Raw genomic sequence first — 16,913 nt, forward strand, 5'->3', positions numbered from 1 at the left:
AGTATTCCTGTATTGTATGTGTTGTCTTATTTTTTTATGTTTACTTATGATTATGATTACCTGCCAAGGGACGATGGATGAAAACTAGCCATTGGGTAAATTCAGTACAATGCATGAAATGGAAACATTTATGTTAAAATTGTGCATTGGTCCCTTTTTTAAATAAATTTAAATACATAAATAAATACAATAAAAAGCAGGGCTTAACAGGGTTTCGAATTCGGCTGTGAAAAAATCCAGATTATCTGGCCCACAAGTTTAAATAAATGAGTAAATAAAACAGGACAGAAACAAATGACGATATATATTACTGAATTTAAAGCAAATGCAACAATGTTTTTAATAATTAATAACTTGATGAAATGACAGAACATTGATTTTGAGCTAGAATGTCATTTTAGAATGCTAATTAATATAAGACACTGATATTTATCTTTAATCAGACTCTTACTGAATTAACATTTTACTTAAATTAAAATGAATTACAACTAAACATTTAAGAGAAAGACACTATTAAAGCTATCCTGTTAAATTATCCTTTACACTAATGAAATTACAATAGTTCCTGCATAGAATCCAGGTTATTTGAGTTTGGTCCTCATAACCATGTTAATATGGTTTTTAAAATAAATAATAAATATTTATATAATTTTATATTAAAACTTATATAAAAGTTAAATATTCCTAAATTTTTAATATACGTAATAACAGTAACATTTATAATAAAAACATTTCTGCAAAAACACAATACGCTACCAGTACAGAGTTAAAAACTAAAGTTAATTTCATATGGTGCAGAAATGAAAAGTTTTTAATCCCACTTTCCAATTTACCTCATCATGCAGTTTGCACTACAGATACGGTTTACAAGCCGTGTGGAAACATTCTTATATGCCGTGGCTGTTTTCAGCTTTCATCACAGAACCTTTAATGTTCTCATTTCACACGACTGTAACACGATTGCGGGTGACTGATTCTGTTCTGCTTTTGCGCGCGGATGGCGGATGCATCTGGTAGCACTTTTAGGAGTATGCTTTTTGCAGTTTCATATGCACTGTCATTTAAAAACGTCGCCTAATACGGGGGACCAGTACATGCAAAAGGTATATTCCATGCAATATATTTCATCCTACCAACTTCCAAACCAATTACAATCATAAAAGGCGTTCTGAAACTGGACAGGTCAGCCAACGGAGACGAGGCACTGCCTTCCTGAGTTTTCGACTCTTCATTTCACAATCACATTCATTACTTCACTTTCTCGGGGGGCCATACACGACACCATTAACCAAAAACAGTTAAATTTTTAATGCGTTTTTGGCCCATTCATTCATTTGCACAACAAATAGGGCCTGAAAATTAAAACGTTTGAGCATTGGCCTCAAGAGTAGGTTTTTGATGATACAGTTATTGTCTTCATATAAACTACAAAAAGGTAAAATAAAACTTAACGTTACCTGAAGCAAAGCTGTCCTTCTCTTGTCGAACAGCGATATTTATATTAAAACTCCAAACTCCCAGACGAGTATAAAAAAATGGGGGGGGGGGTACCCGCACATTTATGATGTGATGCAGTTTACTAAAAACATCTTCTTTCTTTTACTGTCTATGTTTATTCCCCGTTTTGCAATTTTAGCTAAACGTGATGGTTGTTTGCGTGCAGTTGTGGTGCCATCAGCCAATCAGCGTTGTGTTGACGTCAGGGCGAAAGAGTCATTAGTCACATGGCTTTTAGATCTTGATTCGGGTGATTGGTTAAAAATAACCGGGCTGCAGAACTCAGATTGCGTAATTTGCGTCCAACTGCAGTTGTTGAGATTATTGGGAATGTCCCAGGTATCATCCAAGGTACTGTATGCGCCATATTTGTAGGGCTGCACAATTAATCGAAAAACTCTCGTCATGATTAAGTCATCGCATAAAAGTGTCAGTTAAACTACGAATATTTCCGTTCGAGAGCGCGGTGGCACGTGGGAACTCGAATTGTTTTGAATTTACTAGATGAATGAAATGCACATGAAATAGACATCTTAACTGATGTACTTAATATTCGCAAGATTGTAGATTATCACGCTGTAGGTTATAGCTAATTTGTAACGCGAAAGTAACGTTAACGCTACACACTGAAGTTGACGATTAAATTAGATCTCGTCTTTGATGTAGCTTCATAACAGCAACAATTTGGCATTGTCGTGCAACCGTATTCTGTTGGAACAGCTATGGCGCCATCTAACGACCTAAAATGGTTACCGCAACTGCAGACCAATTCAATTTGGATGGTGAACGTATAACCTTTGAGAAAAAGTTATGCCCATAAGCCTCCAGTTAAAGCAAGAAAATAAAAAAAACATAAATCATAAAAACTTAAAAGAACAAACAAATGGTAAGAGACAGAAATAACTGGATAAGACACTTTAAAATAGAGGAAGAGATGTTAAACGTCTGATAAGTAGGCTAGTCTAGATGTGTTGTTATTGATCACTAAACTGTCAAATCGTTTTCAGTAGTTGAAATAAAGCTAAAATAAAATCTAAACCGTAGACTAGCTTAAACTTTCGATTAAAAGAAAATGAGGAATGTTGCCAGTGCCCTGACAACTAACTGAGATAAAGTAGATGAATCTGAATTTAATCTAAACAGAAATACAAAAAAAGCAAATAACAAAACTGCAAAAATGATGAAAACTGAACATTTAAAAAATAATAATAATATTTCATAAGTAATAAACCCTATAATAGTATAAATATAATAATAAATAAATACTTAATTAACACAGAAAACAATGCAATTTCATGGCGTTTGAAATACTGTTTTCTATTGTTCTCATTGATTCTCATTCATTGTAAAGTGTCCAGATGTCTAGCACTACTCTAAGCGCCTCATGTGAGTCAGTAGTGACCTATGTGGGTGTGGTGCTTTCATCTAGAAGCCAGTTGTGGGTTATCTATCCTGAGCACAACCCTTGTTTGGTTTAGTTTAGTTCAGTAATCAGTTGCGCCTTCATAATGAGCCAAGCTGTAGTCTAACTACTTTCAACAGTAGGCCTATATTTGAAATTTTTGAAAAATCTTCAACAAGCATAATTATGTAGCTCCTTTCTGAACATTTGTACTTCTTGGATGTAGCAGATGTGTCTGTGCCTCAGTCTTGAGTGTCTTAAGGAGCACATCAACATTGTGAACAAGCCTGAATTCTAATTGCCATGCTGGATGGAGTGAACGTCTGAATCTGCTCTGTTGAGAGGCGCGCCATCTGGTGGCTGAATATTTAAGGGCTCGTGAACTGCATTTTTTATTATTTTATTAATGTTCTCTGAGGTTCACTTATTTTTACGTCAAAAACATCACAATTTATAAGTAATAGACAATTTTCTATCCTGTTTTTGGGCCTCTCTGCGGAACATCTGTTTTAATTGGTGGGCCGAATTCAAAATGAGCAAGTAAACGACCACTGCTGTGATTGGCTAACAGTTTTGCTTATTAATTTATATATATAAAAATAACCAAACTTGCATAACACGACCCATAGTCAGTGTTTTTTAGTTGCTATTCCATATTCCTGTAGTTGTTCTTGTGATACAAGTAATTTGCTCATGAGGACACAGCAGCCCTTTACTATGGTTTCCAGATAAGTTTCAGATCACCTTGTTTCCACCCAACATGAAACGCTTATATCTATGAAGATGTGTAATAATGTTTTAGCAAAAAACAACGTTAACAAAGCAATACATATATTTTGTACTATTTTTTAAATTATGTATTATATTTTAAATACAAATATTTATTAAAAATATGTTTTGAAAAATGTTGATGCAACTTGTATAATAACAGTTCATAGTAATCCATTATTATTATTATTATTATTATTATTATTATTTATTGAAAAGGAGCATTTTTTATTAATACTAAGCAGAGGCTGGGGCTGTCAAGCTCCAAAAAGACAAAAAATAAAAAAAAGATATAATTTTTTTGTGATGAACAGGCAATAATTGTGTAGTATTGTTTTCCACCTTACAATGGAAGCTGATAGGAATCAGTAACTGTTTGGTGACATAATTTGCATTCTCCAACGTGCATATTTATATTACAGTTTGTTTGTATCTGTGTGTGTCTGTTGGATCTGAATATGATATTAAACTATGCATTTTAGTAGTGGGGAAAGTTAAGTAGGAAATTATTTTTGAGGTGTTACACAAATGCTTTGAATGACTTTGAGTTACATAATTAGATTGACATCATTGTCCTTATGAGTTGTTCTCGTTTTGAAGAGCTCTGTAATGATTCTTAAAAGTTTATCCTTTTATGTTCCACAAAATTAAGTCACAGAAGTTTAGAACAACATGAGAGTTAGTAATTTTGGACAAAACGACCCCCTTTTGATGAATGATCTCTTTAAATCAACGTTATCAGGTCAATTCATAACAGACCGGTCCTCGACAACCAGTAGATGGCGCTGTTGGTTAAACTTCAGTATTTAAACAGTAACAAAGCAAATACAGGCAGCTACATTTCCATATGCAAATATCTTCGGAAACAATAAATAAAAATAAGTACACATTTGGGGATGAAAACTGCCCAATCAAATAGGAAGTTAGAGAGAATAATACAATTAAAAACAAGGAAAGATAGATTCCAGAGTGGCTGGATTTGTGTCGAATATGACTGGAAATTTGTGCAGTCACAAATTTAACTTATTTATTAATTAACAGAGTGTCATAGCATTCATTACAGCAGTTAAACTACTACTGAGCGGCTCAGATAACAAAGACAGTTTCTTGCGCTCGTGCGCCCCCTGGTGCTAGATTACACTAAAGCCTACTGCGTGTTTGAAAACTATCGGTAAGTGGCTTTGTTTTTACATTATAATTTTTTCAACAATCTCTTTAAGCTTGTAAATCTGTCCTTCGTCTATGTTACAGCAAAGAAAGATTTATAAGGAAATTACAAGGGGAGATTTTCTGCAGTATAAGATAACATAGGGAAATTTCAGTCAGAGAGGAAGTGCTTATCACTAGCCAAAAACTGTAGAGGTGCTTTTATCTTTTTTCTTTTTTTGGCACTGAAAGTGCATTGCCTCATGCCAATATCGACTCATCCTCTTACGTGTTTTTTCTGTAAATTCCTTTGCTCAAGTGATAAAGTTAGTTCTCTGTCCTTTCTTCTTCTTCTTGTCCTTCAGCCGCCCCTCCTCCTCTCTCGCCTCTGTCTCTGTTCAACAGGATGCTGCTACTTTGCTTGCAGTGCCAACAGCTGAAGTCTGCTTCCTGAGTTTCCCTTCAGCCTGAGAGAGTTACAGGAACAGAAAGGAAGTGCGTGTTACATGAAGGCAAGGGACAGTGTGTAATGTACGTTTGTTAGAGAGAGCAAGAGTAAAGAGAGAGAGAGAGAGAGAGAGAGAGAGAGAGACTATGGAATGCTGTGATGTCACCAGCTAAGTCATACACAAAGGCAAGAAGGACACACAAGCACTAACTCTGCTTCTTTTAGTAAAGTCTGCCGTGGAGCGTCCGCACCCAGCTGTGAGTACATTTTACTTCACACAGGCTTTTTTTTTTTCTCTCTTTCCAACTTTCTGTTTGCCACCATATCTGTCTTCATTTCTGGACATTAACTGCAGTCTGTTGTATGTGTAGGCAGTCAGGCAGACGTCTGCTGTTTTGTCTCAGTCACAGTTGCCGTCGTTGCGTTCCTTTTTTTGTGTATGATGTGATCTCAGACTTTTTTTAGTTGCAGACACCCGCAGTCTCTCTTAAAGAGGTCACAGCATGCCAGTTCAGTTGTGGCCAAAATAAGACCACTTTAAAATAGAGCAGAAGAGTCTTGTGAATGGATGGGGGGTCTGCTGATGACAGAAGCGAACCCCTGTTCCTGAGGAATCCCCTCAGTCTAGGCCTAAAAAGAGTCGGGAGACCATGTGTTTGAGTAAAACATGCTCTTTAGCAGAGGTTGTTTACAATGGCATTATGCCAAAGCTGAGCATTATGGAAATATTTAAAGCTTTCTTTATTATTTGAAAACCGCTTGCTATTCTCTTTTTCTACTAATAACCAGATTGTTCTGTTTTGCAAAACTATGACCGAATAATACATTTATAAAATGATAAAATAGGAAAATAATCACAATCTCTTAAATTCCAACTAGTCTTTGAAAATAAGGAAAGAAAACACATTTCAAATTATTGCTTTATTAATATATTTGAAGTTAACTCTTACAACCCTAAAGAAAAATACATGTTTTATTAAATCTATGAATGAAAAAAAAAAAAAAAAAAAAGAAAGATCAAGGCTTTTCTGACTTTCTATTTAACATAACACACAAAATATCTACAGCTGCGCTTGAAGAGTAAGAGCAAACAAACTATTAAAGAGATCCGATTGCTTCCAGATGTTGTAATCTGTCATTTCTTCTGACAGCGTGTCCAGTTTATGGCTGCTAATTAGTGATGAGAGCTTGTGTGTGGTGAACGGACCGAGCTGGGCTTCCTCGTCTTTACCACCGACATCCTTGTACTGAAGGACTGTTGCTGAATCTCAGGATATAATCAGGAGAACCACACACACGGCCATGCTGCAGCAGATCTTGAACGACATGTACATTGACCCGGATGTGCTGGACGCTCTGAACGACGAGCAGAAGAAGACGCTCTTCCTGAAGATGCGCGAGGAGCAGGTGCGCCGCTGGAAGGAGCGTGAGGACAAGCTGGAGAGGGAACCACTCAAACCCAAACCAAAGACAGGTGGGCACTGGCTTTATATATTAGTTAATTTATTTTATTGAAGGTGAGTTCTTCGAGAACTTTTAATGCAGTACATTACATTTACAATTTTATGTATTTCGTTTAAACAAATTTAAACAGTGATACAATATTTCCTCTGTTTATTTACCATATTTTCCGGACTATAAGTCACACTTTTTTTCATAGTTTGGCTGGTCCTGCGACTTCTAGTCAGGTGCGACTTGTTTATCAAAATTAATTTGACATGAACTAGAGAAATGAACCAAGAGAAAACATTACCGTCTCCAGCCACGAGAGGGCACTCTGTGCTGCTGAGTGCTCCTGTAGTCTACACTGAAGACAGAGCGCCCTCTCGCTGCTGTAGACAGTAATGTTTTCTCTTGGTTCTTGGTTCTAAATAAATGCGACTTATAGTCCGGTGCGACTTATATATGTTTTTTTTTCCTCATCATGACATATTTTTGGCCTGATGCGACTTATACTCAGGTGCGACTTATAGTCTGCAAAATACGGTACTCCTGGATGAGACCATTTTATTCATCATTTAGCATTATTATTAATATTATTATTATTGACTATCAAAAATAACTTTCCTAGCACAGAACGTTAAAATCCTGACCATCAAGTTTATTTTTTGTGTATATTTATATTATTATTTTTAAGTTGTTTTTAGTTGTATTTAGTTTTTGCAATTCAGTTTAATAATTTAAATAATAATAATGATAGTAATAATAAAAATTGTTATTGCTTCATTTGTATTTAAGTTAGATGCAATTTCAGTTATATATATATATATATATATATATATATATATATATAATAATTTTTTTTTTTTTTTTTTTTTAATACATCATAGTTGCAACTGAAAATGAATGACCAGTGCATTTTATATTGTATGAAGAAAAACAGGAAAATTTTAGTAAGTTTAGTTTGATTTAAGGGTGGGTGGATCATTAAAACAGCTTCTAAATTTACAAAATAAAATGTAAGCAAATCCTATATTTAGAGATGATCCTTTTTGACTAAGTATGACACTTCTGCAAAAGAAATACAGTTGTCTTTTTAGAAGGACAGACATCCTGAAGTCATCACCGTGGTCATCAGGATCTGTCTAGATTAAAGATCTACGACATCTTGAGGTTTGAATGTGGGGCCTTTGAATTGCTAATGCAAGTCTTTAATCAGTGCGTTTGCCATTCCCACATCTGTAAGCCACAGAAAACTGCTCTTGCTTTTTATTGCTGGCTTTAAATGACTTAATATGGTCTAAAACTTAATGTGGCACATGACTCAGCCAGGACAGAATAGTTTAGCTGATAGCACCCGGTTCACTTCATGGAAAAACATCTTGTAATGTCAGAATAGGCTCACAGAGAGGGAGCGATGTTTAGACAACAGAAAGGATTCTGAAACATACGAGTTAATTACATTCGAGGAGATGAGAGCTACTGTGATTGATGCAATCCCTGGGAACATCTACATCAGAGACAAGACACAAGACCACGTTAACAGTCTTCTGACTGAGCAGGAGACATCCGGACGTCATTGGACAAATGTCATGGCAAATCTTAGCCAAATCTGATATTAGTTAAAGGATCTCCTCAGTGAGACACTGAAACACTCTAAACATCCAGTCGAGAAGTATTTATAACATGGGGTTTTCCACTTAATTTCACCGCTTTTTAACACCGAAGGTCACGGACGTCACAGATACAAGATTTCCGTGAGGACAGCTGTCTAAAAGCTGGTAAGAGGAAGGAGTGAACTGCTGAGATATGAGAGGAATGCTTTTGAGAGATCGAGGGTATCTGTAAAGCAGCAAAAGAGACAGAGCTGTTAAAAAGAATGAAAAATGAAACTTTATGTTCCTTAGCTAAAGTCAAACCCGTTTAAACTGGTTAGACGTACAGAGGGCTTATGGAATCTGGCATATCCGCTTTGCTACTGGAAGAGTCTGAATTTTTTTTTCGCCAGATCATCCTCGACTAGATTAGTCAATGAGGTAAAAATATTACAGTGCAATGAAAGTTTTAAGTGTCTAGGAACATTTTGCGGCCACTGTATAGCCCTTCTCTTGGGTTCCTAAGGAAGATCACTGCATTACATTAAGGTTGACATGGGTAAATCCAGGAGAAAGTGGTCTTTGCTTAGTAACAAAGCAGTTATTATCAGGTCCCTGCGTTTCAGACCTCAGAGAAGAACAGAGAGTCCTCTATCTCCTTGAGACAATGGCAGCTGTTCTTGCTGGTCAGTGGTTTCCCCAAGACATACCGACACAACATCTTGACTGCCTCTGTGCAACCCTGTCTTAACGCCTGTTTCACACATAATCCGTCTGCAGTGTGTATGCAGTCCGTGTGTGTTACGTATGTGGTGCTGAAGCAGCATGGATTCAATGTGTTTTAGGATGCGTTTGCAGTCCGCTACTGATCCGCGGCTGTTTAAGCCACAAAACACAACATTTGTCCATTATTTTGATATCAAATAAAAAAAATAAAAAAAACTCTTTCATCACAGTACAGTAAGAATCTTTCATAGATGCATTTAAATTCAAATATAAAAAACGTATTACTCATGCATTTGACTGCTAGGTTTTTATAATAAGTTGCTGAAACAAGCTGCAACGCATTTAAACAACATTAGCCTACTTTTCTTGTTAGGCTATCACAAACATTTAAAATTAAAACTCACCACTGACAGAAACAGTCGACTCTCGTGCCTTTTGCATTTAAATCTTTATTACACGCAATCCAACGGGTCTTAAATAACTTTGTTTTTCTGCCTCTATAAAAGTGCATATATAATGTTGCTCTTTTTCTTGTTTTAAATCTAGCCAAAACCCATGTGTTGCGTGTGAAACACCGTAGGCTTTAATTAGTATACATTTATTGTGAAATGGCTGCATTTCGCTGTCACTTTAATTCAGCGCCTGCAGCACAGCAAAAATAGACTCTGTACGTTAACAATCGCAGCACTGCTGCAGACGCACTGCTCCTGGAACGCGCTGACGGACCGCAACCGTGTGCAGTACGAACGGTGGAATCCGTTAACATGGGTGCGTAAAAAAATACGCAACGCATACACACTGCAGACAGATTATGTGTGAAACAGGCGTAATAGACAATGGTGTGGATCAAATGTCAAAGTCATTCAAGGTTCTGTCTCACAATAGTGCAAAACTGTAATAAAATAACACAATAAAGAGAGTCTTTGAAGACATCCTGACCCTTGCATTGTGTGAGCAGGGAAACACCTCTCTTGCTGACCCAGTTTTTAGAGCAAGGAAGGAAATTTCAGCCAGGCCCAGTTCCATTCCCTCACATAGATGACTGCCAACAAAGCAGGAAGTATACATGAAACACAGGCGCTCAAAACACACTGAGGAGGAGGAAGAAGACGAAGGAAGAACATTGAGAGTGTAGATTCAATTCTCAACAGTTGTTCACAGATGTTTTTTGTGGTTTTGTTTTGGTTTTTGCCATTGGTTTTATAACCCATTTTATTGCATTGCATATTTGCATACGTTTATTTAGCAAGGATTCATTTATTAAAACAAAAGTGACAGTAAAATTGTAAGAAATGATTTCTTTTCTTTTTTAATGCTGCTTTCATCAGTTCTGAACATAATCCACAAAAATATTCAGCATCACAGCTGTTTCGAACATTAATTATAATAATAAACAAAACAAAATTCTTGAGCAGCAAATTAGCATTTATTTCTGAAGAAACATGATACTGAAGACTTTTTGATTCTAAAATATATTGAAATAGAAATCTTATAATAATATTTCACAATACAACAGTTTTTACTGTATTTCTGATTAAGTAAATGTCACTTGGGTGAGAATAAGACCTATTTTAAAACATTTGACGTGTTTTACCGACCCCAAACTGAACGATAGTGTATAATGAAGGAGAAACCTGGGCTAGTTGCACATCTAGGTTTAAGTTTTTAAAAGGAAAAAGGTTTTAGCCTTAAACTGCTGCATAGACTTGATCTCTGTTAAAAGATGCTGTTTTGTCACCATCACCCTTTTTAATGCCTGATATGGAGGAAAGAGAAGAAGAGTCAGAGTCCAAGACCATATGTGACCCTGGACCACAAAACCAGTCCTAAGTCACTGGGGTATACAGTATTTGTAGCAATAGCCAAAGATACATTGTATGGGTCAAAATTATCGAAAAATATAAATTATGCCAAAAATCACAAGTAAAGATCATGTTCCATGACGATATTTTGTACATTTCCTACCATAAATATATCAAAACAACAAAATTTTTGTTGAGTAATATACATTGCTAAGAATTCACTCGGACACAAGGCGATTTTCTCAGGGGTTTTTTTTTTTTTTTTTTTGTTTTTTTTGCACCATCAGGTTCCAAATTTTCAAATAGTTGTATCTTGGCCAAATATTATTTTGAAAAATTTACACTTAAGCTGGTTTTGTGGTCCAGGGTCACATATTTTCTATGACTCAAATGAGCTACTCCTTGCTGAGTCCCTTTGCTCCTGAAAATCTGAATTTGGACTTAAGATGGACCTGAGTCTGGTCTTGTCAGGACTCAAGTTTTACAACACTGACTGCTGCTACTATTGATTAAAACAAACAAAAAGGAAAAATTAATTCCTAAGATTTACAATCGAATAAATTGGCTTTTTTTTAAATATTAAATACCTTTTAAGCATTCAGTGTATTTGCCTCATTTAATGTTGTTTAGCTAACATTAACTTTAATTTACCCACTGAGTCACTGGCAGGAATGCTGAGTTTTAGCTAGTATGGCAGTTCAGCCTGTTTGGTTTTCTCTTGACTGGGATCATGAGTGTGTCAGTCAGGCTGTTCAACTGGAATCTTATTTTGCCACAAGGCCTGCAAGAAGAACCAGTTCATCATGGGAAGGTTTCCTTATTTGCCGTCAAGTGTTTTCTCTCTCTCTCTCTCTCTCTCTCTCTCTCTCAAACAGTACTGAACAAGATATGTCACCTTCATTTTTTGTGTTCTTAAGACTTGACAAGTAGTCCATAAGCTTCTCATAAAGGAAAATGTAGTGATAAAATAATGTTTAGCTTTATTGATCCAATAAGCAGCCTTAAACTGTTTTCAATTTTTTTCCCCTTTTTAACATTGAATCATGTTATGCTTGAGTACATTCATAAGAACAGGAAACGATGCATAAATAATTGTGAAGTATAATATGTTTAAATATGTAAATGATAATCACTAAACCAGGGTTGTTGTGTTTCAACTATGCTTAATGGTAGAAACCACTAAGTCCGTTTTTTTCCCTTTTGCAGGTAATAGCAAGAGTGTTAGTTGGCTGCTGGGACGAGATGGAGACGTGCAGGTCATTGTCATTGGAGAGATGGATGAGCTCAAATCCTCCAAGATCATCTGTTCAGGGTTTGGAGAGAGAAAAACTGCCAGCGTCCTCAACAATTCACGGTACGGACAAAACTTTAAGGACTAACATCAGGATATAAAGGTATAGCATTAAATTTTATTTAATTCTATAAACCAGCCTATAGTATGAGTTTCAGCCCCCAGTTTGTTTGGTTGATAGCATCTGAAAAATATCATTAAAATTGTGCATTAAAATTGCTTTTTGATTTTTAAAAGGGGTTTTATTAATGTATAGATATTATTTAAACTACTGTTCGGAAGTTAGGGGTCAATAAGGTATTTTGTGCTTTTCTTTTTGTGCTCACCAAGGCTAAGTTTATTTATAAAAAAAGTACAGCAACACTAATCAGTAAAATAGATAAACTTCATCTACTTGAAGATATTTTAAAATGTAATTTATTTCTGTCATAGCAAACCTGAATTTTCAGTCTTCATTGTTGATATGGAAAGCATTACATATCAATGTATGTACTTATGGAAACTGTTACCTTTTTTTCAGGTTACTTTAAATAGAAAGTAGAAAAATAACAGTGTTAATTTGTCACTTTTGATCAATTTCATGCATCCCTCCTATATTTATATATATATATGTGTGTGTGTGTGTGTGTGTGTGTGTGTGTGTGTGTTTTTTTTTTTTTTTTTTTTTTTACTGACCCCAAACTTTTTAATGGTAATGTAAATAAATGTAGTTTAACCATTTTATGTTTTCATATTTAACAAGTAAACTTAAAATTAATATCTAATGAAAACGTGTTTGACTGTGAAGGGCGTAGACTTGTTAGTTGTGTTTCACACGTCTTGTCCTGTATTTCAGCAACCATCCCAGCACTTTGAAGAGCAACTTGATAAACCGATCAGGGCGAGAAAACCTTCCTCCCAAAGCACCGTCAGGAGTTCAGCTGAACTTGAAGGTAGGTGTGTTGCTCACGTGCGTGTTTGTTTACTTCCACGTCTGCTCAACTCTTAAACTGGTGCCGCTGTGTATTCATGCAGCTGTGTGTGCGAGTGTGTGTAGGTGACCTCCCTGTTGCCCGCCATCAATCCCGGACACAGCCGAGGGGCAGCGAGACGGACTTTCTCCACAGGGAGAGCCATCGTTCAACAGCCAAATAAATCAAAACCTCCATCTCTTCCTCTTTTTGCGCCCTCCTTTCCTCCTTTTTTCATTCCCTTCTCCTCCATGATTTCTTTTTATCCTTTCAACAAAAAAAAAAGCCCTCCTACACCAACCCTCCTCTCTATTTCTCAGGCACAACAACTCTTTCATTCCTCAGCTCTGTATGGCTCCATCTCTCTGCACATTTAATCAATGTCTGTCTGTCTATCTGTGTGTGGACAGTTGGCGTCCATGCGATTTTAAACTGACAGACAGCCTAAATTATACAGTAACACCATGTTCTTTACAGGAATGATGCGACAACTTTCCAACCATGTGAAAAGCAATTTGAAGCAGTGTGAGATGCTGAAAACGGATTTGACTAGATATCTAAAGCACCTTTATGAAAAGCAGGATTTCAAACCAGTGAGATTTCGGAGTGGGCAGGGCCACCCCTCACAATACAGTAGAAATGGGTGGATGTGATCAACAGAATTTCTTGTAGGTTTGGACACAGGTTGTGAAAGTGCATTGATGTCATCTTTAATTTCATGTATTATTGAATTGTATCTCAGTCAAGATCTCAGACACGAAGTGTGTGTTTCAAAACGGTCTATGCGAGGTTTTCCCTTAATATGTGGAAATCTCACCACCTTTCCTGTTATACTGAGGTTGGGGGGGGGGGTCACTAGGGTTTCCATGGCAACACCAGCAGTGAGCACTCCTGGGAGGAGATGTGCTGGCCAGTATCACCACACTGTGATCCTCTACTTGCTAAACACAAACATCTGTCCCTGTACAGCGGCACATGTGGCTCATACTGGCCAATTAGTGGAGAGCCACACAAGAGTCAGAAAAAATGCCCAGATTTTTCACTGATCATAAAGCAGTTGATTATTATATATGATAATGTGATTATTGTATCAGCTTTTGTTATGGTGGTGATTAAATGATGTACAGAAATGTGGAAGAGTTTTGCTAAGTCTTTTTGTTTTTTTACAGGGCAACAGTGACAAAGAGGTTAGGACTCTGGCGCCTCCACAGGTGTGTTCCGGTATTGCGCTAGATATGATATAAAATTAAGTGAGATGTTTTGTCACAACAGGATACTTTATATATATATATCTACTTTATATATCTTATAAATGCATTCTCTTAATATCCCACAGATACCTGAAAATGAAGAAAAACCATCAGCACCTTCAGAAAATGTAAGTTTTTCCAAAGACATACCTTTCTTCATTTATATTTATATATATATATATTTATATATATATATATATATATATATATATATATATATATATATATAATGAAATAACATTGGACATTGTTGAAAATCAGGCATTTCAATAACTGACTAATAACCTTTTCATTGCCATTAAAGTGTAAATACTGATGAGGGGGAGCCTGATAAAAATGCTAATTTAAAAGAAAAAATCTTAGACTGACTTAAAGACATTTGTATCTGAATACATTTTATATATTTCGAAATGTAAAAATATATTTTCATCACTTTACAATATTTATTAGGTTTCTTTTCCGTTTCACATAATATAATGCACATATTTATTACATTATAATACACAAAAATGCATGTTTTCTCCCATTACCATGAATCTATTTTTCCTCTTGGACTGAAGCAGGTTATAAAAGTTTTTGGTGCAGGATACTATTCCAAGTCATTTTTCATAATCGCAGGCCGTTTGGACTGATGCGATATGCAATATGACCACAGAGATCTCATTTACACCAGAGGCCCCTGGAAAGTCCCGCCATCTAACAGCCTCTGTTCATTGATACTGCTGGCGTTTAACACAGAGCAGATCAGCATGTGAGGAATTCTCTGCATGCATGCATTCTGTCCGTCTGCCTTTTCATTTTTTTTTCTTGAAATAGTGTCTTAAATAAGAAATATTTATTCTGCACGCATGCACTAATATTAAGAAATTATAAACATACTAATTTAAGTAATTATAGATTATTTATTATATTTTCTATGAATAATACTTTAATTTGTGATGCTAAAAATTAATAATAAAAAACTGATAATGTAAATAAAATTGGGTCAGCATCTACTATATGACTCAGTCTCATCTACACCAACATGTTCTAATTTTGTGTGTGTCATCCGCGTGCAGTGTAAACATGGTGTCGGTGCAAAGGAATGTCCTCCCCAGAATGTCGGTGGTCTCTTCTGTCTCTCTGCTCCGGATGAGGGGGGTCAGAGGTCAGAGCAGCTGTCCTTGTGCTCTCATCTTGAGATCCTTTTACCCTCAGCTGTCTCTCTCTGCCACGACCCCACAACAGCTGAACACAACATACACTTTATTAAACATGACACACTTTAGACAGAGTGTTAGACGAGTGTGCGAGCATGAATCTAAAACTAGTTCTTCCCAAGTTCGTCTGCTTTTCAGCAAATCAGAAGATGTCATGCTGTTCATTCACAGGCTGATATATTAGTGTCCCTTCCATTTTCCATATCATTCCCGCACCCAGAAGAGTAAAACTCATGATGTGTGTGTATATATAAGCCTAACTGATTGAGATTTATGAAATGTATATTAGATATGTAACTCGTTTTAAATGCTGAAGGAGAGTATGGTGCGTTGCTCTCAGTGTGAGGCCTGTGTGTGCTCTACAGGAGGACCTGAGAGAGCCCAGGGGCTGATTTCGGTCCCTGGGTTCTTCAAGAGCAGATGGTTGATAAAGTTGATCAGGGAATTAAAGCGTGCGAGACGGCGCGCCTGTCAGTCACAGATAGATGGGATTGTGGGATTGTCCCATGGGGTTTGGGCAGGGACCTCTCTTTCCCTATTTTTTTAATTGCTCTCTCTTTCACCACAGTTTTAACCCTAAATTTCCACAAGCCCCTGGGCAGGGCAAGTCCTTGTACATCACACATTTCTCTTCCATCTTGTGTGTGTGTGTGTAAACACTAAACACGTTCTGTGCTTCTTACAGTCCAGGCATGCAATATCTGCTATCTTTGGCAGCTCCAGAGGTTTTTAATTAGATTTATATTCGATTTTTGTCTATTTAAGGGAGTTTAGTTGTAGACTTAATTATTAGGCTATTCTATGTTTTGTTGTTCAGCTATATCATTTTTATTTATTTATTTTAAATAAGCTGTTAATAAGACTACTATTTATTTTAGGTCATTTGTAGGCTACTGTATTTTATTTTAGGCTATTTAATTTTTAGGCTCTTTTTTTTATTTAGGCTTCTGTGTAAAAAAAAATAATTGACTTTTATTTTGTAGTTTAGGCTATTTCATTTTAGGTTATTTTTAGGATATACTTGTTTTGTTTTAGGCTCTTTTATATTGTAATTTGGGTTTTCTATTTGGCTACTTTAGTTCATTTTAGGCTGTTTTATTTTTTTAATTTACTATATGAAATGAACCGTCTGGAGCCATCTTGACATTATTTTAAGGGACTAACACAGTGTTTGAGTTTTACCAAATAACAATTGTTTGGTGTCGTCTTAAATGTAAGTTTACAGGGGCAAATGTTGTTTTTCAGAGCTTCATCTTTCATGGCCTAGGAGATCTTAAAATCTCTCTGGATTACTTTATATATTCCTCCTAAAATTCCTTAGGACAAATACGAGACAGACGAGATGCTTGTTGACTTGATGTGACCTGGCCATTTGATCTGGGATGAATTTAGTTGATAG

General features: G+C 36.1%; 1 protein-coding gene across 4 annotated transcripts in view; it reads left to right on the forward strand.

The window, feature by feature from the left end:
- The first annotated feature begins 1,670 nt into the window (after positions 1-1,670).
- Positions 1,671-16,913, forward strand: part of LOC127941560 (SH2 domain-containing protein 4A-like) — a 20,279-nt gene continuing 5,036 nt past the window's right edge. Inside the window, exons 1-7 of one of the 4 annotated variants that reach the window (XM_052536744.1) lie at positions 1,771-1,848; positions 5,179-5,518; positions 6,413-6,735; positions 12,031-12,178; positions 12,951-13,047; positions 14,235-14,276; positions 14,402-14,443. In XM_052536744.1, coding sequence (XP_052392704.1) covers positions 6,564-6,735; positions 12,031-12,178; positions 12,951-13,047; positions 14,235-14,276; positions 14,402-14,443 — 501 coding nt within the window. In that variant the 5' untranslated portion in view covers positions 1,771-1,848; positions 5,179-5,518; positions 6,413-6,563. Of the gene's footprint in view, positions 1,849-5,178; positions 5,519-6,412; positions 6,736-12,030; positions 12,179-12,950; positions 13,048-14,234; positions 14,277-14,401; positions 14,444-16,913 lie in introns of all 4 variants that reach the window. The other 3 variants (XM_052536741.1, XM_052536742.1, XM_052536743.1) reach the window with 3 other exon arrangements.

Source organism: Carassius gibelio, chromosome A21 (genome assembly GCF_023724105.1).
Source record: "Carassius gibelio isolate Cgi1373 ecotype wild population from Czech Republic chromosome A21, carGib1.2-hapl.c, whole genome shotgun sequence".
In the NCBI taxonomy this organism is placed as follows: domain Eukaryota; kingdom Metazoa; phylum Chordata; class Actinopteri; order Cypriniformes; family Cyprinidae; genus Carassius; species Carassius gibelio.